The sequence below is a fragment of the Cucurbita maxima genome, unplaced genomic scaffold (genome assembly GCF_002738345.1).
Source record: "Cucurbita maxima cultivar Rimu unplaced genomic scaffold, Cmax_1.0 Cma_Scf00004, whole genome shotgun sequence".
Classification (NCBI taxonomy): Eukaryota; Viridiplantae; Streptophyta; class Magnoliopsida; order Cucurbitales; family Cucurbitaceae; genus Cucurbita; species Cucurbita maxima.
Window position 1 is genome coordinate 4,994,167 of NW_019272020.1, and position 24,380 is coordinate 5,018,546.

Sequence of the window (24,380 nt, forward strand, 5' to 3'; positions counted from 1 at the left end):
CAATGAACAACTTTTATGTGAGGCATAGATAAATAAATGGATAGTACGACTGTGATTGTATTGACAAACTAAGGCCTCGTTCGAGTGTATTTAGTTTAATAGGAATAACGAGCTTCGATAGAATACGAATAAAAATTTTCATACTAACTAGTAATACTTATGATAATGCACGAACGAAATCAATTAATAAGACTCATCGTCAATGATTCATTCGAGTAATTATTTGTCATATGGTTAGCAATTATTGAGACAAAATTAATTATATTAATATTGAAAGGAATCATTCTAATAGGCAACGGTATACAAAGGCATGACCACCCAGTAGTAGACTCTCTTTGGGTTAAACTCTTCCTGTACAAGATAAAAAAAATACTAGTAGTAGTCTTCTCCTGGCAGTAACGACCAAAAAATTTACTGCCACAAAATTTCTAAAGAAAAAAAAAATGAATGGGGCGCTCTAAATTGTCGTATTGAGCTCAAATGGAAGAATCACACATTTGAGAGCAGCTATGAACGTGAGGAAATTTGTGATAGAAATGTTTTCAGGGTCTCGTATGTCATGAAGACGATGCCTACACTTGGGACAACCTTGTAGTACTCTGGCAGAATCCCTCGGTACAAACCTTTAAGACCTTCTGACTTCACTATGTGTTTAAATGTTCCATACAAGCCAGTGTTATAAACACGGGCTCGCCCGCCAGCACCTTCCAATTGCATCCTTCGTCTCACAAGATCCAAAGGGAATGTTGCTGAAATAAAGCAGGAAGAAAGACAAATATGTTCACCAAAATAGCTATCATTGCAGGAGAATATGATGAACCAGAAGAAACAGAAAATTCTATCAGTTTGATTCACTATACCAAAATCGTCAAATGAGAATGAGTAAGTAGGATTGAAAGAAACCAAATGTACCTGTTGATGATGCTATGCCTGAAAGACTACCACAAGCAAGACTGACCATTACAGTGGAGTCATGAGGCCTGGTGTCAAATCAAATGATCATTATACCAATACCCACAAGTATAGAACCAAAATGTAAATAACTTTCAAATAGAATGCACCCAAATATAACCTAACCACAAAGTTCTTACCTTCGAGATTGCCAAAATGATCTCAAGCTCTCGTAAACTGAAAAGCTGATGGCTATACTTGGTCCAACACCCTGTCCCACGTGCAGTTTTATAAGGCCGTTGAGGAAAATGAATGGAGCAAACATGCAGGTATATGTATAACTATCAAAATGCATACCAACAAGGTTGCTCCAAGTCCTTTATACAAGCCAAAGAAACCTTCTTCTCTGCAAATGGTATGGAATGCATGCCAGATGCCTCTGTAATAAATGGTATTTCTCTGTGGAGTTTAAATATGAAAAGGATTACTCAAACAAGGAAAAAAGAGGTAACACAAGGATTGGATGCTATAAGTTTATAACTACTGCAACATGCCATGCTAAAGATTTTTTTTTTTTTTTTCAAGATGCAACCAAACTTTTCAATATGGAATTGAAAAGTTAAGAAATATTGTCGCCTCCAAGTATAAGCAAAAGCAACCTCACAAAAATGATAAACCAACCACAAAACAAATCACACCCAAAACAACTTGGCCATGGCCACTCCCTTCGTAAAAGAGAAAAGGATTATAGGTTTTGTTGGTCAGAGTCTACCTTTGGGGCCTCGGTTAAAAGGAGCAATAGAACCTTCAAAGACAAAAACTCTCGCCTTCAATACATTTTTAGAAAATATTTTTAATCCGGCCGTTGGTTGGTGTAAAAGTTTTTACCTTCCTTTCACCGACTACAAGTGAAATGATCTAAAGAAAAACTGGATGGTGTTTAGGCAAATGCAGCATTTTGCAACCCCCGGGCGTATGTTTCCTCTTTCATTGAAATTTCTACTTCTTGTCCCAAACAAGAAATAAATAACAGTTACCACCACCAGTAGCAGCATCAACAATAACAATAGTTACCTGTGCAGCGAGTCTGGTCCTGACAAGGTCCAGTGGGTATGTAACAGAGGCAGCTGTTATTCCAGCCAAACCACCGCCAAAAAAATGCACAAGAAGATCCGCGCTGGCATTGCCCTGATATCTTTCCCTAACCATTGACTGAAGAAACTGCAAAGAGGAGAGAAAAGACGAGACGATTGGAAAACTATTCGAATGCTCTCGGCCACCAATTACCAACAAAGTTTCTCAAACAATCTATTGCTCACCTTCTTGTATTGTTCATAAGCATAGAAATTGACTGAAGAATACGGTAGACGGTGAGCTATAGTGACCAGATTGCCTTTCCAAAATGCACGGAATCCCTCTTCATGGATGATACGTGAAGCTTCATGCCATAGGCTGGTTTTCTTCATTGCTGCAACATCAGAGTGCATACCTTGCACCTGGTAAATTTGGATCGAGAAAGGAAGTTAAGAACTAAATTAATTCAGGGTCAGAGCAACAAAAGCACGCTAATCTATCAAGTGAAACCCAGCATTCACACAATGGCGTAATCGCGGTTTCTTCATAGAATTAAGTAAAGCTATGTCCTGACAAGAATTTATTGCCTAAACGTTTCTCATCTTCATCCATCTATTAATGAAACCCGAAGCAACATACATAACAAAAGAACCCTGGTGGACCCATAAACAAGGAGCAAGAAAATTATTACCCCAATCCCATAAGTTTCTTCTTTCCCAGGTAATGATTAAAAAAGAGACCAACAGATCAGAAAAAACATAAACAAAGCCTTCCAAAATCGACTTAAAACTCGGATAGAGAAGAATCATACCTGAAAGAGAATAGTGAGTCGAGCAAGAGGCGCCGTACACGTCTTGCTAAAGGCACCCGCAATACCACCGGCTAGAAGCTGCTGCACCGTGCCAATCTGCGGTTGCTGGTTCAACGACGGCTTGTTCTGGCCTTGTTGCTGTAAATATTTCCTGGCACCGCCGTCGACGACGGCGCCGTGAGCAGAATTAAGAGCCTTCTGCCCTCCTTCGACCACTACACCAACTCGAGCTTCCATATTCATTTGCCGTTTTCAAACCGTCCTGGAAGGTGACACAAGAACGGCTGATCTTGATCTCACATCCGTCTTAAAAGACAAAGAAATCAAGAATTTTGGAGAAAAGTGACCGTGTAAGAGAGAGAGAGAAAAAAAAAAAACCCTAGAAGAAGAAAACTCAAGAAGAACAGGACTTGTGGACTATGGAAAATTGACCTGATGGTTTTATTAGTGGTTTTACTTTTGACAAATAAGCCAAGCCAGCCGACTTCCACAACCACCCCTTTTTCTTTTTTTCTTTTTTTTTTTTTTTTTTTTTTTTTTTTTTTTTTTACGAGGATTACTCACTTTAACTAAATTAGTGTTTTTCAGTCCATTTAATATATATATTTTAAATAGTAAATATGTGATATAAAAATAAATTAATTAATATTGGATTATTTCACTTAAATAAAATAAATGTAATTGTTGACTTAATTTAAAAAATAAAAAAGACTTTATTATAATATGAAATTTTCTTAGGAGAAACTTTAAAGCATAGAAATGAGAATTTGAATTATCATTTGAATAAGAATAGCACGCCACCTAAATCTTAGCTGTATCGTTTGTATTTAAAATAATAATAATAATATGATATATTTGAATATCTTATTTGCAAAAGAAATTTAATTTTTAAAAAATGGCTTTTACCGCTTGGCTCTTTTAAATGCTTCTTCCTTTGCAATTATGTTGGCTTTTAAAGTACTTAAACTGTCATTAGCCAATTTACTTCAAATTAATTTTGCGATTGTGGTCAATTTTACCGTTTTAAAATAGATCCGAGGTTTTCACACTCTTATAACTTCGTTTCCCTCTCCAATTGATGTGAGATCTTATAATTCACTCCCTTTCGGAGCCCAATATCCTCACTAACACACTGTCCAGTGATTAACTATAATATCATTTGTAACAGCTCAACCCCACCATTAGTAGATATTGTCGGCATTGACCCGTTACGGATCACTTGTATTCTCGTGGTTTTAAAACTCGTTTGCTATGAAAAGGTTTCCATAACTTTGTAAAGAATGTTTTGTTCTCTCTCCAACCAATATGAAATTTCAACCTTCATTTTCGCTCGTTGTAATAAACACATATATATATATATATATAGTATTTCAATGGTTACAAGGAAACAAATTAGGCCAACTCCAATTTCAGGTCAGATTATAAAATTCTTACACGTAGCTCAAAATTTGTGAGTATAATGTCTGAATTAACAACCTCGCTGCCCATGATGTCCAAAATTGAACATCTTTACCCAACAAACCACACACACACACACAGACATATATATATAAATATCAATCAAAACCACTCATTTACAAACCCTTCACCGTTGGCTTCTAACCCAAGGTTAAAATGCTGAGCTGCATTGATCGGAAACGGCTCCGTGAGAGTGATCCCGCCGTGATTCTGGTGGAGCCCCAGAGTTAAGGAAACGTTGCCGGCGCCCATCGTGGTGGCTCCGGCAGGCGCGTGAGGGTGGTGGGTCGGAAAGAAATTGGAGCTGGATAAGTGGAGTGGGTGTTGGTCATGGTTTGAAGAAGATGCGTTATTCAATGATTGGTTTGTGGATGAAAGATGGTCGTCGTTGTTGTTTAAGGGAGTTCCATTATTGGCGTCCCTGTGCTGAGATTTCTGAGCTTCCCTTGTTTCTAGCATGTGGATTTCTTCCACCATTGGTTTCCATAGCCTCACTCTTGCATTGATGAACCAGTTTGATACCTGAACAAAACTCCCATCACAACTTAATATAATATAATATAATCTAATGATGTAACCGTCAAGCCTACCGCTAGCAAATATTATTATTTTTGAACTTTTCCTCGCTTCAAGATTTTAAGAGGAGTTTACTAGAAAGAGGTTGAATGTTTCGTTCCCCTCTCCAACCAACTCGGGATCTCACAATCCACACCCTTGGGGAGTCGAACGTTCTCGCTGGCACACCGTCTAGTGTCTAGCTCTGATAACATTCGTAACAATGTAAACTCACCTAGTAGATATTGTTCTCTTTGGGCTTTTCTTCCGAGCTTCTCCTCAAAGTTTTAAAACGCGTCCACTAAACAGAGGTTTCCACACCCTTATAAAAAATATTTCGTTTCCCTCTCTAACCCACGTGGGATCTCACTATCCACCCCCCTAGGGAGTCCAACGTCCTCGCTGGCACACCGTCCGATGTCTAGCTCTAATAACATTCGTAACAGCACAAATCCACCGCCAGTAGATATTGTCCTCTTTGGACTTTTCTTCCGGGCTTCCCCTCAAGGTTTTAAAATGCATTCACTAAACAGAGGTTTATATACCCTTATAAGAAATGTTTCGTTCCCCTCTCTAACCAATGTTGGATCTCACAATCCACCTCTTAGAGGGCCAACGTCATTGTTAGCACACTGCCCGGTGTCTGGCTTTGATACCATTTGTAATAATCCAAGCCCACCGCTAGCAGATATTGTTTTGTTTGTACTTTCTCTTTCGACTTTTCCTCAAGATTTTATCTCACAATCCACCCCTTTAGAGGGCCCAATGTCATCGCTGACACACAGCCCAATGTCTGGTTTTAATACCATTTGTAACCGCTCAAGCCTACTGCAAGCAAATATTGTCCTAGGTGTATTTTTGACATTATTTTATCTTAATCAATATAGGGATGAAACACACCTGGCTTCGCGAGAGACCAGTCTGGTTAGCCAGCATGAGCTTGTCGGTATCCGTAGGATAACTGTAAGGTAAAAACCAAAGGCTAAGTTGATAGGTTAACATAAGCTCAATCATTTCATTCATGTTCTTCCACACAATTCTTACGGATGGAGGAAATGTTCAAACAGCCAAGCTCGGAGGACGGTGACAGCACTCTCTGGGAGGCCTCTCTGCGGGCGCCAAACGGGTTGGTGATCCACGAATCCCCCACTGTTGTTGTGAATAGATCTTTGACAGTACGGGTTATAAGGCGGCGGCGGCTGCTGCTGCTGCTGATGCTGCTTGTTCAATTGGAGCTGGTCGGCAATGGCATTCTTTAAGAATCTGAAGTGCTTAAACATGGCTTTCACGGCTAAGTTCGCGTAGGGAGCTGCATTGCCAAGCCCACCAACGTACTCGAATGTTGTCACCACTGCCTGCATCTGCTGATAGTATAGCCTATATCTTCTATAAACCTGTGCAATAGAGAATGAACAAAGTTGCAGGCTTTACAATCCATGGCTGATTTGATAGAATTTCAAATCACTGGAATCAATAAATTTTGAAACTTTTGCATATTAAAGTATTGATATTGAAATTTTTAGTCCGATTTAGAAATCGGGTACTTCTCTCTTCCTACACGGCCGCGCACGTATCCAAGAAGTGCCAACAAAGTCATTGATACAAGAGTTTCACAAAACATGTAAAGAAAAAACGAATCTAGCAACTAGGCTATGAAAACAGCTCAGTGATTCAAGACATCTATTCAACGACTTAACCAGAAGAATATCACGATGATGAAAGCATTGAAAATTCCTCTAAAATAGATTCCCTTTTTAAATGACTTTATAGACAACAAACATATCTATCCTCTTAAACTTGGTTTAAGAATTGTCGAACCCGGATTGCGGGATTGTGCGGTGAATCAGACAGCTTAAATAAGAAACAAACAATGGATGTTTGTGCATATATTCCCTTTCATTAACTTTATCAAAAAAAGACATATGTTGTTTAAAACATCAAAGACCACACATTTGATCCTCAGCTCCTCAGTACAAAAAAGAATCTAATGCACATAAAATAAGAGAGATTATTTCAAATTCAAAACCCCATTAATTTAATAACCAAACAAATTAACATATTCCATGTCGGTTTAACCAATGCCCAACATCCAAATTATATTAAGATCTTTCTTTATGGAAAAATAAAATAAAATAAAAATCCAAACTTTTGAGTAGTTAAGAGTCAATCATGGATTCCATTTGACATTTTTTTTTTTTTATAAATTAATTTAACAAATTAAATGGCAGGCTGGGCTATCATATTAACTTAAATTTAATACGTTAGTCCAATCAAAATCCGTCACGTCAACCGGTGAAAGTCATTTCATTTGGTAAGAAGTAATTATATTAAAATGCATGTATATAAAGTATTAAGCAATGGAGAACAAGAGAGCAATTAAATTAAATTTAAAGGAAAATAATAAATAATATGTTGTATGATTATGAAATCAAAATATGTACCTCGTCGAGCATGGTAATAAGCCTAGATTTTCTCCTCCGGCTTTCAATTCCATCGTCGGTGGGGTCATGATGAAGAGCGGCAGTGGGAATATCAGCGCCCAAGCTGTCAAGAAGAGGGTCAACAAGGGGGGAATCAGGCGGGAACTTGCCGGCGTAGTGGAATAGGTCGTGGAGTAGCTGCTGAGCTGGCTTCAAGAATTTGGAGGTAAGAAGAGGAGAGAAAGCGGCGGGGGAAGAGGCGTAGCGGTGTTGGAGGTTGAGGTCAAGGGACAAGGGTGGTTGTTGTTGGTCGGGGAGGAGCGGGGGGAGATGGTGGGCGGTGGTGGCGAAAGCAGCAGGGGGAGTGGGAGGGTAATGATTATGATTATGAAGATTAAAAGAGGGGTTTTGATGAAAATCAAAATCGGGGGAGATTAAAGAAGAGGGATCACCATCATCATCATGATATAAAGGAAGGAAATTGGGATTATTAGTAGCGCCACTCCCAACTCCTACTCTCAGCTTGTCTCGCCTGCTTTGCTGTGGGACATGGTAGAGTTCAAAACCCTCCGCCATGGCCGACTCAAACGACAAACCCAACTCAAAACTATTAAACAATTTTGGATATATAATATTGTAGAGAGAGAGAGAGAGAGAGAGAAGGTGGGTGCTGCAAAATTCAGAAGTGATTGGGGATTGGAGGCGTGGGATTCTCTCTATCAGTTTCTGTAAGAAAGAAATTTTAATTTCATACACACTTTCACAAGTTACCACTCAAATAAAAATCCCATCTTTTTTTCTTTTTCTCTCTCTTCCATCTCTGAATAGGGTTTCACAGTTCTGGAGAAGAAGAGGGCAACCGGCTATTCCCGGTAAAATAATCGAATTTGACTCCCTTAAACCCGTTTAATTAATTGTCTAGGCCCATTGCTAACCCACCGACTGTCTAAACTCACTGCTAGTAGATATGATGTCGGGAGTGAAATGTGCGGTGGGTTTTGCACGTGAAGTAGGTAGAATAAAAACAGAGATTTCTTTGGATCACTTAGCCATTGCTCACCACTTATCCATTGGGTTCCTGTACCTGGAGAATCTAATTCACTTCAAACCCCCCCTTTCTGATTTTTTTTTTTTTGAGAAGATATCTTTGAATGTTTTTTTTCTTTTCGACTTTTAATTATATTTATTGTTTCATATTATCCATTTTCCAATGGTTCTGTGTTATGTCTTCAGAAGTTAGGGATGTTTTGTTTTTTCTTTGTCGATTTGCCTTTTCCAGTCATGGATTCTTGTCCTATAATTTTACTATGCGTTTATATTTTATTATTATTATTATTCTTTTTAAATGATATTATTCTTTTATTTTTTGGAACGATTTTGAAACTCAATAATATACGGGTAATTCTCGTTATTTAAAAAATTCAACTAAAAATCTATTAAATGGGTTATACATAGCTAAGAACGTGACTTGTTTATACGTTTATGTCAAAATGTATCAATACAGGACAAACGAAATGACTGAATTGGTTAGTTTTTGACCGATTAAGATCCTCACAAGATTTTTTTTTTAAACATAGTACAAGAAATGTTGAAAAGTTGGAAGGTTGAATCTGATTTTGGAAAGTATGAATGAGTAGATGTAAATATAATAAAATTTAGGAAGATGGGAATAAATAAAATAAAGAAAAAACGAAGGAGAAATGACAAAAATTCAAAATACATCGTACAAAAGTCCTGGATACAAACCACCCCTTTCCAACACACACACACTCTTCACCCATCAACTCATTTTGACCCTTTTTTTATTATTATATATATCATTTTAGTTAAATAAGCCTGAGAATATCCTTTGCTAAAATGGAAACATTAATATTTTCTTTTATGTTTTGAATAAAAAATAAAACAAACCCATGATTGAAATGGTCTCCAAGAACGCAATAAACCCATCTTGTCTGTGCCATCGTTACACTACTGCACTATCAAATGGTGTGTTAATAAGGACATAGTTCAGAAAGAGAGTAGATTGTGATATCCTACGTGATAAAAACAAAAAAAAAAAATGATTGAGAGAGATTTGGTTGATAGTGAAAGGGATGGTATGGTCAAAATATCCAGAACTGAGTGCTTTTAAGACATCCCAGAGAGGTAGTAAGTTAGACAAAATATCAACAATTTTCCAAAAATGTCAGTCCTTTTCTTTTTTATTTTTTGTCAAATTTATTCTTCCCCTAAAAGGAAAATAAAAAACAAAAAAACAAACAAAGTGGGATACTGTTGAGGGAGCTGGCCGTGTCTAGTTACGTATCACTGTTAGTTTTACGATAATAAATATTGAAATAGTACGTTGTCCTCCCTGTTTCGTGGACCTTACTAATTATGTGTCGATTTTTAAATTTTAATTCTAAATCACTGTTACTCTTAATTTTTTTTTTTTTACGGGTCGAAATCAAAGTGAAATAAATATTTTAGGTAAAAAGTTTAAAGTGAGATTGTAACTTTTAAAAGAATATAAACATTTTTGGCATAAGTACTTTTTTATAGTTTGGCTTTTTTTCTTTTATTCCTTTTAAATGCTTTCTCTAGGAATGAATCATATTGTATGCTTCAACTTTAGTCTTTATTCCTATTTGGCATTAGACTTTTTAATATTCAATTGTTTATTTATTTATTTATTTAACTTTAACCTTTCAATAATATTATTCTAATTTTTGTTATAATTATTTTAGAATATTTTAATTCATCAAAATATCTCTTTTCCAAAAGTTTTCCAACTCACCACACTAATTTGGATTATAGAAAATAAGAAAATAAAAAAAATAAGATATTATGTTACTGTTAATAGATATTGTCTCTTTCAAATTTTCTCTCAATGTTTTAAAACGGTGTCTGTTAGTGAGAGATTTTCACTCTTATAAACAATGTTTTGTGTATGATCTAGCTATTTGTTGTTTGGTCAACAAGCCTGTATTGGGTTGAATCTAGAGCAGATTTTCACTCTTATAAACAATGTTTTGTATATGATTCTGATCATTTGTTGTTTGGTCAGCAAGCCTGTATTGAGTTGGACTTAGAGCCACTTGGAATGGACGAGACAAAATCATGCACACAGGACCGAATAAGTTATTTTGATATAACTTTTAACTTTTCAATATTATATTATCCCTCGACTCGATTATCAAATTCTAATCTTTTTCAAACTCAAATCATATTAAGTATTTAGAGAGGGTTTCAACTCACATGTGATTTGGGTCAAGATCATACCTTTGGGTCCCTAATGAACATTGGGAAATGAATAAGGAAATAAAGTTACCATGGGTAAAAAAAAAAAATAACACAAGGGAAAGTACTTTGGAATGACGTCATGTGATGAGATGACGGGGAGAGTAAATGTAGGTGAAAAAGAAAGACAACTTTACCCAATTAATAAGGGACTCAGTGCCCTTAGCTAAGGAAGGGGTATCCTTAATTATGTTCCTTAACCGTCCGATGAATCCTCGAATAGCGGATTCGAACAGGGGTTGATGATGCACGTAATTAATGTCACAGTCACTGTTGGCGGCTATTTACTGCCTTCACCCACCAAATCTACCATTTTTTAATGCGGTAAATTCTCGTTTTTGTAGGACAATTTGGTATTTTTACTGACTGCTGCCTACCACACTAGAGATTCTTTTTTTAATATGTTCAGTTATAAATTTAATATGTTTTAATAAATTTCAATTTTTTCCTAAATTTATAATTCTTGTATACATAATTAAGTAACGCATATTTATTTGATAATTTTTTATTATATATGTCTTATAATTTTTATAATTCTGAGATCATCAAATAAGAGAACAAAATATTTTCTTATAACGGTGTATAAACCTCTTCCTAATAGATATATTTTAAAATCGTGAGGCTCATAGCGAATATAACGGGTTAAAATTGACAATATCTACTAATAGTGAACTTAGACTGTTATAAATGATATCATGATCAAACATCGAGCGGTGTGTCAAGGAGGACACTGGACAGCCAAGAAGGGTGGATTACAAGATCGTACATAGTTGGAGAGGGAAACAAAGTATTTCTTATAAAGGTGTGGAAACCTCTCTCTAAGAAATACTTTTTAAAATTGTGAGATCGACAACAATACATCACAATTAAAAAAATAGTTTTTAAAAGCGAGGGAGGAGGAGGATCCTTATTAGTTATCATTACTAATAAAAATGGTTACATAGCGACTTTATTTTTGTTAAAATACATAATTACTATTTTACCCCTTAAAAATATACACTAAAATCTCCATTAGTCACTAATACCAAAGCCAAAACGCGTCCCAATTAGTCTTAAGCCATGGACTCTCCATTTTCACGCGCTTCATCTTCGTTACAATCGGCGACGCACACGCGCCGCTGCACGTTCTTGTAAGAGTAGCGGCGAGCGATGAGTATATAGACGCAGAGATTTGCGGCTGAGACGGCGGCCAAGAGCCAGTAGAACTTGTCGAGGCGGCTGCTGTTGAGGTCCTTGCCGAACCAGCTGCTTTTACCGGTCCGCCTGGTTATGTCGTCGACCACCGTGATGAGCAAGCTGCTGAGAAAACTTCCGGCCCCTATTACGCTGAGGTAAAACGCGATGCCGAGGCTTCTCATTGAATCAGGAACTTGGTCGTAGAAGTACTCTTGGAGGCCGACGATGGCGAAGCCGTCGCCGAATCCGATGATCAGAAACTGTGGAGCTAACCAGAATACGGACATTGTTAGGGAGCCTGTTTTTGGGTTTCCGGCCACCACCTGGTTCAAAATTGGGCAAAACCTTGTAATTCATTGTTACCCAACTTTGGTTTAATTACAAATTTAATTAGTGTCATTTCCTTAAAAAAGTTTTTAATTTGTTTAGATTAAGTCTCTGTTTAAATATTACACGTTAGAATAGTCTCTTTCTAACTTATATGTGATCTTACAGTCCACCCCTCGGACGAGCGTCATGGCTGGCACGCCGCTTGGTGACTAGCTCTGATACAGGTTAAGTATCACTAAATGCTCTGTTCCCCTCCCCAACCGATATGAGATTTTACAATCCACCCCTTTGGGCGCCCAACATTCTCGTGTACATTGCTCGGTGACTAGCTCTGATACCTTAGGTATCGTTTGTTAGAAGAACACGACTCTCCACAAATGGTATGAAATTATACACTTTGAGCAACGTGGCTTTGCTTTGGGTTTCCTCAAAAGGCATCATCCCAATGGAATAAGTATTCTTTGATTATAAACTCAAACTTAGCCATGTCAATAGGTTGAATGATGAAAGTCTCACATCACATCCGCTAATTTAGGGAATGATCATGGGTTTATAATCAAAGAATACTCTCCATTGGTATGAGGTCTTTTGGGGAAGCTCAAAGCAAAACCACGAGAGATTATGTTCAAAGTGGATAATATCATACCATTGTGAAGAGTCGTATTCATCTAACATCGTTGAATGCTCTGTTCCACTCCCTAAGTGATATGAGATTTTACAATTCACCATTTTGGGGCCTAGCATCCTCGCTAACACACCGCTCAGTGACTAGCTTTGATATTGACCCCCAGTGTCCTCTCTTGCACACCGGCCCGGTGACTAATTCTGATATCATTTGCAACCGACTAAACCTATCACTAGCAGATGTTCGTTTTACCCCATTACGTATTACTCTCACCCTAATATTTTAAAACACATTTACTAATTAGAGGTTTGAATCGTTACTTTTGAAAGTAGGGGAAGTGGTAAAAAATGGTTTAAGAATACCTGGAGTCTCTTATGCTCAACCAAGGCTGCAATGATCATTGTAGCAATGACAAAAAGCATTCCGATGCCTATTCTTTGGAGGATGTTAATACCTCTCTCGTTGCCGGTGGTTCGTCGGAGCATGGGCACCAACAGCTTATCATAAATGGTGAGGGACACGATCATTCCTATGGCAGTCAGGCAGAAGATGGTGGTCGGCGGGAGGATCAAGCTGTCGCCCATCTTCCGGTTCAAGTTGGCGGCTTGTTTTATGAAGAACGTCGAGGTTTGAGCTATGGTTACTCCGAACGGCAGAGTGGCCAACCAAATGGGTATCATGTTCAATATTAGCTTCATTTCTTCCACCTTCGTCACCGTCGCTAGCCGCCATGGACTTTGCATCTCCGCCGATCCCCCCTTGTCTTCATAAACCGCAGCTTTGTCTAGAAATCTATTTTACCCAATCAACAATTTTGTTATTGCACAATATTTAGGACATTTAAATTTGAGTTTAATTTTCTTAACGAGTAGAATTCTATTCGTGGGGAGCATTTTCTATTAACAAATAGTGAACGGTTAAAAAATATGAACTAAAGGTTAGAAATCAAGCTTTTCATCCACAATGATACAATTATTATCCTTTTCAGCTTCTTCAAAATGGCTTATACCATCTTCTACTAAGACCTATGGAGCCCTCCCTTTAACAATGTACATTATAGAGCCTCCCTTGAAGTCTATAGAGTCCTCAAACAGTCTCCCATTAATCGAGACTTGACTCCTCCTCTAGAGTCCTCAAACAAAGTACATAATTTGTTCGACACTTGAGTCACTTTTGACTACACTTTCAGACTCTACTTTGTAAGTCACTTTAGACTACACCTTCAAAACTCTTCTTTGTTCGACATTTAAGTATTTATTAACGTACTTAAACGAAAGGCATCACTCAAATGAGTGGAGTTGGGCTCCCTCCCAACTATCCTAAAAAAGTGAATAAAATTAATATTTTGATTTGATTGCTTACTTGAGGTTTTGGGTGTGGCACAAGAACCTCCCATGGGCGGCGTTATTTGCTGTCCTGGGAAATTCATGCAATAAAGAAGGATTGGAAGGGAGTGGAAGCTTTCTCTTCCGAATGCTCGCCACAACAACCTGTAACAACGGCGTCAAGGGGCTTCCAGATGGTTTTCGGTACCGATAAAACGGGCGGCCGGCGATAAAAATCACGACAGAAACCACCAGAACCGCCGTTAGAATGACATCTGCAGTTCCCCAGCCGAAGTGATCCTGGATATAAACAATGATGGTAACGCCAAACAAGAGGCCAGAACAGAGTCCAAAATTCCACCAATTGAAATAAGACATTTTTTTCTTCCGTTCTTCTGAATGATCGTCATCGAATTGGTCGGCTCCGAAGCTCTCGAGAGATGGCTTGTGCCCACCAGTTCCTATGGAGATCATGTAAATTGCGAGGAAGAAGATGATCTCATGGCTCTTCCGTGCCTCTGAGCACACCTGATCATTACCTCCACAGGGTTTGAAACTTGGGACGAATGCCGACATGGTTAACAGAGTCAACCCCTGTTTCAACAATCACTCACATCTTAAAATTGGGTATTAATAATAATAAACAAATGGGGAATTGAAAATGAAACCGACCAAAACGTAGATAACGGAAGAGAGGAGAACGGTGGCGTAGCGGCCGAAGTAAGCGTCGGCGAGAAAGCCGCCGAGCAGAGGCATCAAAGTGGTGACGCCGGCCCAGTAATTGACGCTTCTCGCCGCCGTCTTCAGCTCTTGATGAAGCACCTTGGTTAGGTATAAAATCAAACTCGAAGCGATCCCAAAATAGCTCAATCTCTCACCGAACTCGATGGCTGCAATCCCAAATTTCAATTTTGTTAATAATTAATCAAAAATTGATCCACCGATGAAGAACAGAGGAAGAAGTAGTGCGTTATACCGATGATGAACAGAGAGGCTTTCCAAGCGCCGGTGGAAGCTCGGAGAGGAAGTCTCCCTTTGTAATCAAGAGAAGAATCAGCAACCCATTTGTGATCGCCGCCATTAGCTTCACACTCCAAGCTTTTCGACATCTCACACATTTGGTTGTCAGTTCTCCCAATAAGTCGGATGTGGACAACAACCGCCCAGTATCTTGGACTTTACTTGCTCCACTTTCCACTCCTTATATAAGCCCGCAACATTTTTTAAATTACAAATTTACCCCTTATTTTTCTATAAATTACATATAAATTACAAATCTAATGGACACAAAATTATATAAATTAATTAGCTTTTTAAAAAATTTCAAATTTGTCAAAAAAAAAAAAAAAAAAAAAAAAAAAAAAACTCTATGAAAGAAAAAGAATTAAAAAATTTTTAAATTTAAATTTAATGATCTAAAATAGATTTAAAAGTTTGAAGTATAATACAATTAACTAGATATGAAATTTTAAGGATAAGAATTAAAAAAATAAATTTGTGTTAAATTTGTTTTTTTTTTTAATAAAAATTAAAATATAATATTGAAGTCAAACATATCAGCCATTAAGAAACTTAAAAAAATTAAAAAATGAAGCATTTTCACCCACTGAAAATATTTAATAAATTAAGAGCTGTTTCCCATGTAATTGACCCTTAATTTTGCCCTAATCATTCACTCGTTTAATAACTTTTTTTTTTTTTTTAATTAATCACATTTTTAATAGAATATCAATAAATAAAAAATTATTTCACCCACCATCGTCTATTAATTAATTTATTAATTATGAAATCTAGAAGGACAAAGATGGAATCCCAATTCTTGTGTTTAATGAGATAGGATAATCATGGGCATTAAATTTGTTGATTAATTTAAAAAAAAATCATTTTTGCCTCTAATAATATGATGGATGGTGTAATTATCCAATATCTGATGCTTCAACTTTAGAACAAAAAGCAAATTAACCAAAATTGACTCAATAATTAATGCGCATTTACCCACTTAATTGGCGGGATTGAATTGTAATCATATTTTTTTAGTATTAAAAGTTGACTCAACCAAAAAAATTATAACCAGTAAATTAAAGTGAATTATTGGTTTTCCAAGATCGCATTCCCGTCTAAATCGATTGTTTTTTTTTATCCAATCAAATCATTGAATTGAGTAGTTTAGATAATTCGATTCATATGAACTCTCCTGTGGTTTTTTTTTTTTTTTTTTTTTTTTGAGTGATTAAACGGGTAAGGTCGAGAGATTAGGTGGGTATTACTTTTGATTGTGGTCTGATATCAATTTGTTTTGGAAGATCTTTAAATGTCCTGTCTCACCCACCTAATGGCTTAGCCATATGATCAAATTCAATAGTGTGTGAGGTTTTATTGCAGCCTCTAGTGGAGCATTATATGTTGACTTCCAACTGAATAATAATGATACATACAATGTCAAATCTATATGTATAATTAAAACAAGCACAAGATAAATTTCTTTAAATTCAATCATCAATCAAATTCAAGTCATCAAAAGAGTCTCATTACAATAATAATCATCTTTTTTAGATCGCTTGTGATTGAGATCCCATATCGGTTAGAGATGAGAACAAAACATTCTTTACAATGGTGTAAAAACTTTTCTTTAACTTAAGCGTTTTAAAACTTTTAGGCTGACGATGATATGTAACAGGTCAAAACGGATAATATTTATTAGCTATAGACTTGAGCGGTTACAAATGGTATCATAACCAAACACCGAGCGGTGTGCCAACAAGACTTTTGGTCATCAAGGAGGGTGAATTGTGAGATCCCACATCGGTTGAAGAGGAGAACGAAACATTTCTTATAAGGGTGTGAAAACATCTCCTTAATATATACGTTTTAAAACTGTGAGACTAACGACAATACATAATGGATTAAAGAAGACAATATTTATTAGTAGTGGGATTAGACTGTATATACGTACTTCAGAGTTCATAGATTAACTTAAAAGAGATTTTGACTAATGTATCTAAATTTTAAACATTACGAATGTTAGATTTGCCTAATATACTTCACATTTGCAATAGAGTTGAGACTCTAATGATGACGAAGAACACTTAGAATTTGTGGTAGCCTGTTAGCTATACCACTAATGCTCTCAAGCCAAGATCAGATGCACCCAAAATGAAGAACTATTGTTACTTGTCCAAAAAAATGAGATTAAAAGAGAAGGGAGAAAGATGAAGAACAGCAAAACTCTACTTCAGAGATAAGAAAATTTTGTCATTTTGTTGGAAAAAGGAACAATCAAAGGCAACAAGCAGCAGCAGCAGCAGCAGCAGCTGCTGCTTTGGTTTTGGGTCTGGCAATGCGTGTGAGATTCATGGAGGTCAAATCCATCATTCTCACTCAGATTCTCCCTACACTATTTTTTCATTTTCAATCTGTTCTCTCTCCATTCATTCCTAAATTCAAATTGCTTTCTAAAACTTTCCCACTTTTTGTTTTCAGGAATATATTCCAAATCTTGAGTCAAAGAGTTAGGATACAACGTTATCTCCAAACCCTCCACTTCTTTTTCCTTCCTTTCATGCCTTTTGAATAGCTTGGAGTCATCTATGTTTGTCTCACGATACCGTATCTTAAGTTGGTCAAGCTTGAGGGTGCTTCTGCTTCCCTCATGTTTGATAGCAAGGAGACATTTATAGTTACCCACATATGCAACTTAGTTGGTGTTGAAGGGTGCTAACTAATTGCATACTTCAGCTGATTTTATGTTTCATGATAAATACGATTGGACATGAGTTCGTACTAAGTAACAGAAGCATACAACTTTATTTATTTGGCCCTACAAGTTGAGTTCAATGGTACCTAAGTTCATATGGTATATGAAGAAGGCTATGGAGAAGAGATAGGCTTGAATGATAAGGTAGGTTCTAGCCACCGCCGACATCCAACTTTATAAACAATTAATATAAAACATTTGAATACTATATTATTTTAAGCTGAAATTAAATGTTTTCCACTAGTTATACAGCTTTTTCCCGTTAAGGCTGAGTTCTTTTCATCATGTTTTAATAGCGACTCCCAAATTTTATGGCAAAAATGCATGTGCTAACGATTCTGTTTTTCTCATAACATGTAAAAATTTGGGGCAATTTCTTACAGTAATGAGTAGTTTTGGGGAGTATAATTTGGTAGCTACGCACAAATAACATTCACTTTCTAACCACAAAATCCAACAAGATAAAAAGGAAAAAGAAAAAAGAGAGAAAATCCATAATCTTGAGACACCTAATTGGTATTCCTTTTCCATCTAAATGAAAAATATTAAACCAAAACAAACAACAAAGTAGCATAAACGTATGGCTCATAATTAACCCCCAAAAAGGCATTGTTTGGATTAACATCACAAAAACCGACAGGACAGTATATTGGTAGCTGACTCGGAATCATCTTTAGAGCTAAAGAACGTGTAGTGTTCATAGTTTGGCCATATCATATCAACTAATACAAGAGGTAGTGGCTTGTGGCTTGTGGCTTGTGTTGTCCCCTCAATCATCAGTAAGATTGGAACTCTTCCTCCCAAGTGGAGGAGACGATCCTATCCTAAACACATACATAATAGTTTAATATGTCAACGGCCCAAGTCTACTGCTAGTAGATATTGTTCGTTTTGGCACATTACGTATCGTCGTCAGCCTCACGATTCTAAAATATGTTTGTTAGGGAGAGGTTTCCACACCCTTGTAAAGAATATTTTGTTCTCTTCTCCAACCAGTGTGAGATCTCATAATCTACCCCCTCTCCAATCGAAGGGGGTGGACACCGAGCAGTGTACCAGCGAGAACGTTGGGCCCCCAAAAGGGGTGGATTGTGAGATTCCACATCGATTGGAGAGAGGATCGAGTGCCAGCGAGGATGCTGAGGGGGTAGATTGTGAGATCCCACGTTAGTTAGAAGAATGAAGCATTATTTATAAGGGTGTGGATACCTCTCCCTAGTAAACGCGTTTTAAAAACCTTAAGGAGAAGTCTAAAAAAGATAATATCTGCTAGCGGTGGGCCTAGACTGTTAGAATGCCAAAGTTTAAACTTAGAAGAACATACCTGCCCTGCCCACAAAAGAGAAACTTTTGGGTCTGAATCGTTCTGATAGTTGAAGATGACCATTCAAAAGAAAATTTAACTTATCCAAGTAGGAGAAAGAGATGGTGATCCCAAGTAATCCAAACCAAGATTGGTCAGTCAATGCCATAATAATGACTTACTGTGATTGGGGTCGCTGTGGAACGTGCGTTGGTCTTTGATTGCTGGTGCTTTAAGCACGAATGAAAGATAAGGAATCTCTATTCTGGTTCTGAACCTTCTAGAGGCCGATGCTGTAAAGAAACAGAGTAATCCATTAAATAGAAGTGATTACAATGGTAGCTGGACAATGTATCTTTGTCAAATAAAAGGGAGTTAAATGCTTCAGATTAGTGCCTTATCTTCGAGACAGATCATAAAACTCGACAATAAACCAGTTCTTACCAATCCTCCGCACTTTTCAATGACTAGAAAGCCATGAGAGCTTTTGAAATCTAAAAACACTTTCGAGCTGTTATTGCAAGAGATCCATGAGATAACAGGATGAATATATCTTATTCTTTATCCAAGAGATCCATGGATTCTTCCTACTCAAGCAAGAAGGTTGAAATAGCCGCCCACCTATGCAGAAGTCAACTTCTTACCAAGAGCCAATGACAAAAACTATTTTGCAACATTCAAATTCCTTATCTAACAATACCACTAGTGGCATTTTGTGACAGAACTCAAAATCCACTAAGATAAACTCGAGTGGCTTAAAGAAGAGATGCACAAAAACCCACAATGCAAATACACTTTATGTAAAAGATGTGGAAACCGGAAGATCGAAGGGATGTGGAAACCAGAAGATGGAAGGGATTTTGATGGTTATTGGTTTAAAATATGAAAGGCACTATGGCTTCATCTTATTGGACCAATTGAACATATTTCTTAGGCTAAGAAGACAAATGAACCATCAACAAATGTACAGCGATTTTGTCCAGTCAACACATTCCATCCCTGTGGAAAATGATATCTGCAATTTATCAGGCTAAGCATGCTAGAGTTCCTATACGTCTATTTGACATAGAGTGCATGAGATATGTGCGCCATTAATATTATCAATACAAGTCAATCAATAGATGCGAGGCCATTAAATGACTAAAGGTATAAAGAGATTGCTAGCTACCAAATGTGACTTCGCCACCAATCCATTACTTAGCACTCAATTACAAAGATTGACTATAAGAAATTCGGGCTCTAAATTTTAAGATATCAACCACAAGGTCAGAACCAAGTAATCTGATATACTTGTGAGTATATCATTGACTTGTGAAATAAAGGAGCAAGAACTCCAACAGCTATTGGTAAATTACAAGAAAGCTCTCCAATTGGAGACTAAAAGAGATAAACTATAATGATTAAAAAGGATGCCTATTTTCGCAACAAAACAAAGCAGTAGAAAGAACAGAGTCCATGAAACGATCAAAAGAAGAGGAGATATAACTGAAAATATGATTGTTCCTTCACCGCCACAAAATCTTCTTTGGACACAGTGAAAGGACGACCCACCAAAACAGATGGAGATAAACTATTGTTAGGGAGCGTCAGAGACCAACCAAAAGCTTCCAAGATAATTAAACCAATAACAGGAAGCAAAAGGGAAATGCACAAGAAGGTGTCCAGGACATGATGCTCCAAGAAGGGGAAAGATTAAAAAATAGATTGATTTGGAATAAGTAGATTGCCAGAAGCCCTGTTTACATCCAAAGTATGACAGCATTCAATCCATTTCTGAGTCCACAATATGAATCCCTGGAGGATAGACCTAGGGTCAGCTATGGGATCGCAGATAAGAAAATGAAGCTCGTTTGGGTTTCGTGGTTGAATTGAATTGTATAATACTCCTTAATGCTCAAATGATATTGTTTCTTCTTCTTCTTTCCTCCATTTGCGCATGATAAGAAATGTAGAGTTTCAAGTCCAATAATGAAATATACGAAAACCTAAGGAATTATAAGACGCGTTCCCATTGATAGTGATCATAGAAGAAGAATGTATACATATTGGTGGGTGTCCCAAATATCTCCCACCCACATGCTTAGTTCCTTCAGAAAAAATCTTCAAGTTATTTCCAATCACCCAGCAGAGCGAACGATAAGAGAGCATTTGTACAGATTCTATGACATACACAATTGGATTTCAACAGACGCCCAAACTTACCCCCAATCCTGAAAATCTATACAGGAGTTCTTCTCTTCTTCTCCACAGCCACTACAACTAAAGGTCGCTCACATAACATTAAACCAAAGGATCTCAGCTTTTTCTCCGAAAGGTTGGGGCCATAAACTCATAAAGGGTGCAATACATAATCTGCATACACCAATTTAGTTGAAGTAGCATGTCGGGATATCAGCCTTGAATTTTTTCATAGTGTTAACGGTTAAGGCCTGAAAGATAAAATTGAAAGAAACATTTAATAAAAAGAATATACCTTTTTGGTCCGTAAATTTTGAGTACAGTTTTCATTACATCCATAAGTATCAACATGTTATATTTTTATCCCTAGATCCATAAGGATTAGTCATTCCAAATCTTCATCATCAGATTTGTTCTTAGATCCAGTAATCAATCATTGTTTTAAGCATTCCAACACTGAGGTATTGAATAGCTTGGGAAACTTTGAGCAAGAATATTATCTGAGATCCATAGATCAGGCCAAACCCACTCTTTTACCAATCCCAATAATAACAGTTGTATTATTCTTCATGAAGTCCTTGAGACTTAAAAGTTGAATTCAATAGAAAATAAAAAAGGAAAAGAAAATACAATTAAGTGGCGGACTTGATCATTTGAGACATCATTATTTACTGGTAAAGAAGATGAGTTCTATGAAGAAGAAAATAACCAGTTAGAGATGTGAGCAACCAAGAAAAACTGCTAAAGAGAATCAAATTTTGACTGGCGGCTCCAAGTCGGAAATGCCTTCTTCCTTAATAGAAAGTGTTGATGTACTTTGAGAAAGGCTGTCCATGCCATGCTGCTAATTTCCAAAATGCCATGAAAAGAGCAACCCACAAATATGCAAATACATGGGCACTTGCCGGGAATGAGTAAACACTAAACAGCATTTGATGAGCATTTGGATGGTTGGAGCTCCAACACAAACTAAAGATAGGAGCATTTGATGAGCATTTATTTAAACAAAGTTTAGATGATTGTGATAAAGGCTTTTAGACAAGTTTTGGGAGCATAAAAAATTCTGAATTCAATCAAATAACTTCGGGTTTGCCTTATCAGTAAGATGGTTCGATCAATCAGGTACAGGTCTAATAGAAAACCATTGAAACTGTTGCGACAATTTTACATGGTGAATTTATCATTTACTGTTTCTATCAGTTTTTGGATTCTCTTGTTAAGCTTGATTGCCACAAAAATTTGAATGTTATGTCCGTTCATGGTTGAAGCATTCTGCCGTTATAAAATCTCTCCTACTTTTTTTATGCTTTTATGAAAGGAGAATCTAACTAAACTAACATCAGCCTACATGAAAGTTGTAACAAACATTCTTAATGTAACAACCTAAGCTCACCGTAGCGCTACACTGTTCTCTTTGAGCTTTTCCTTTGAGGCTTGCTCTCGAGGTTTTTAAAATGCATCCGCTAAGGAGAGGTTGGTTCTTTTTGGGCTTTTCCTTTTAGGCTTCCTCTTAAGGTTTTTAAAATGCATATGCTAGGGAGAGGTTCCTACGTGTTAAAATATCATCACTAGCCCAATAGAGTAAAGCTCAACCATTGTATGAGTGACTATATTTATCAACCCAAGAAATCACAAGCAATACAAAGTAGTAGTACAAAGTTTTTGTAAATCTCTTCTTGATTGGTCTTAATAAGGTGTGCTTCTCGATTCGTCTTAATAAAATGTGCGAGTGTTTCCCACAGAGAGTTGTGTTCAACACTACGCACTTATAAAGAATGTTTCATTCTCCTCCCCAATCGATGCGGGATCTCACAATCCACCCCCGAACGATTGGTCTTAATAAAGTGTGCGAGTGTTTCCCACAGAGTTGTGTTCAACACTATGCACTTATAAAGAAGGTTTCATTCTCCTCCCCAATCGATGTAGGATCTTACAATCCACCCCCTTTAGGCCTAGCATCCTTACTGGCACTCGTTCTCTTCTCTAATTGATGTGGGACCCCCTAATCCACCCCCTTCAGGACCCAACGTCCTTGCTGGCACACTACCTCATGTCCACCCTCCTTCGAGACTCAGCATCCTTGCTAACGCACCGCCTCGTGTCCACCCTCCTTCGGTGCTTAGCATCCTAGATGGCACACTGCCTTATGTCCACCCCCTTCGGGTTTCAGCTTCCTCACTGGCACATCGCCCGGTGTCTAGTTCTAATACCATTTGTAACGGCCCATACCCACCGTTAGCAGATCTTGTCTTTTTTGGCTTTCCCTTTCATGCTTCCTCTCAAAAATTTTAAAACGTGTCTGCAAGGGTGCCAGGGAGAGGTTTCTGCACTCTTATAAAGAATGTTTCAGCTAGGGAGAAGTTTCTACACTCTTATAAAAACGGTTTCATTCTCCTCCTCAACCGATGTGGACTCACGCTTAAAGTAACAAAATTGTAGAGTAAATAGATAGAACTAAAAGAGTTAATAAGCTAGTGGATTATACAAGACATTTAAAGGGGATATGAAAATAAAGTATTTCTCAGTCATCTCAAAAACTACACATGTAAACAGGATAAGCTCATGAATGTATAACATACGTACTTTGAAAAGTAGCATCTACCTCAGCTAACCAGCCTATGAGACAATGATCAGCCAAAAAACTCATCATGGTGGCCTTTCCAGTTCAGCTGCAGCAATTCTACTACAGAGTCAAATTGGAAATTTCTTCTTCAGCCAATATGATAGCCACACTGAAATGACTCCTCTCGAGATTTAACCGAGAACCAGGAAATCTGTCTCCTACGGCCTCTCCAGATCGGAGACAGCCGTCTTAAACTCAGCCCGCTTACGCATCTCATATATCTGACGTTCGCGGCACAGCCGAGCCTTAAGCAGCTGCTTATCTTTCTTGGATCTACGCCCATTCGAATTAGGGTTGTAGCCTTAAAAGCGATCGGAATTCGATTGGGAAAGTAAGAGAGGTGGTTTGAACCAGCCAGAGACTGAGAGAGAGAGAATAAGGGCGAACGAAGAGGGCTCGGAATTGCAAGAGGAATTGGGAGAATCGACATTTATTTGCGGGAACTTTGGAGCTGAAGAAATGAAGTGGCAATAATGGTTTTCAAAGTTGCAGTGATGAAGAAACGGTGGAGGAAAAGTCGCCGTTGAGATATTCAAAGTTGCAGCGATGGCGGCACCGGGTGGCGGGTAGGATTTTAT

General features: G+C 37.4%; 3 protein-coding genes across 3 annotated transcripts; all 3 read right to left on the reverse strand.

Annotated features, from left to right (window-relative positions):
* Window positions 1–336: 336 nt before the first annotated feature.
* On the reverse strand, window positions 337–3,216 carry LOC111478266 (mitochondrial substrate carrier family protein B-like). Its single transcript, XM_023122450.1, has 7 exons — window positions 2,777–3,216; window positions 2,211–2,387; window positions 1,966–2,112; window positions 1,249–1,350; window positions 1,092–1,162; window positions 913–980; window positions 337–749 (listed from the first exon to the last, which is right to left on the reverse strand). The coding sequence occupies exons 1-7, from the start codon at window positions 3,017–3,019 to the stop codon at window positions 508–510; spliced, it is 1,050 nt and encodes a 349-aa protein (XP_022978218.1). The 5' UTR covers window positions 3,020–3,216; the 3' UTR covers window positions 337–507.
* A 934-nt stretch (window positions 3,217–4,150) lies between these two features.
* On the reverse strand, window positions 4,151–7,977 carry LOC111478229 (BEL1-like homeodomain protein 9). Its single transcript, XM_023122397.1, has 4 exons — window positions 7,231–7,977; window positions 5,834–6,183; window positions 5,690–5,750; window positions 4,151–4,756 (listed from the first exon to the last, which is right to left on the reverse strand). The coding sequence occupies exons 1-4, from the start codon at window positions 7,783–7,785 to the stop codon at window positions 4,337–4,339; spliced, it is 1,386 nt and encodes a 461-aa protein (XP_022978165.1). The 5' UTR covers window positions 7,786–7,977; the 3' UTR covers window positions 4,151–4,336.
* Window positions 7,978–11,381: 3,404 nt separating this feature from the next.
* On the reverse strand, window positions 11,382–15,109 carry LOC111478195 (protein NRT1/ PTR FAMILY 5.6-like). The gene is made up of 5 exons (XM_023122353.1): window positions 14,921–15,109; window positions 14,617–14,834; window positions 13,982–14,538; window positions 12,982–13,411; window positions 11,382–11,987 (listed from the first exon to the last, which is right to left on the reverse strand). Exons 1-5 carry the CDS (start codon window positions 15,060–15,062, stop codon window positions 11,541–11,543), a joined length of 1,794 nt encoding a protein of 597 aa, XP_022978121.1. The 5' UTR covers window positions 15,063–15,109; the 3' UTR covers window positions 11,382–11,540.
* Window positions 15,110–24,380: the final 9,271 nt, after the last annotated feature.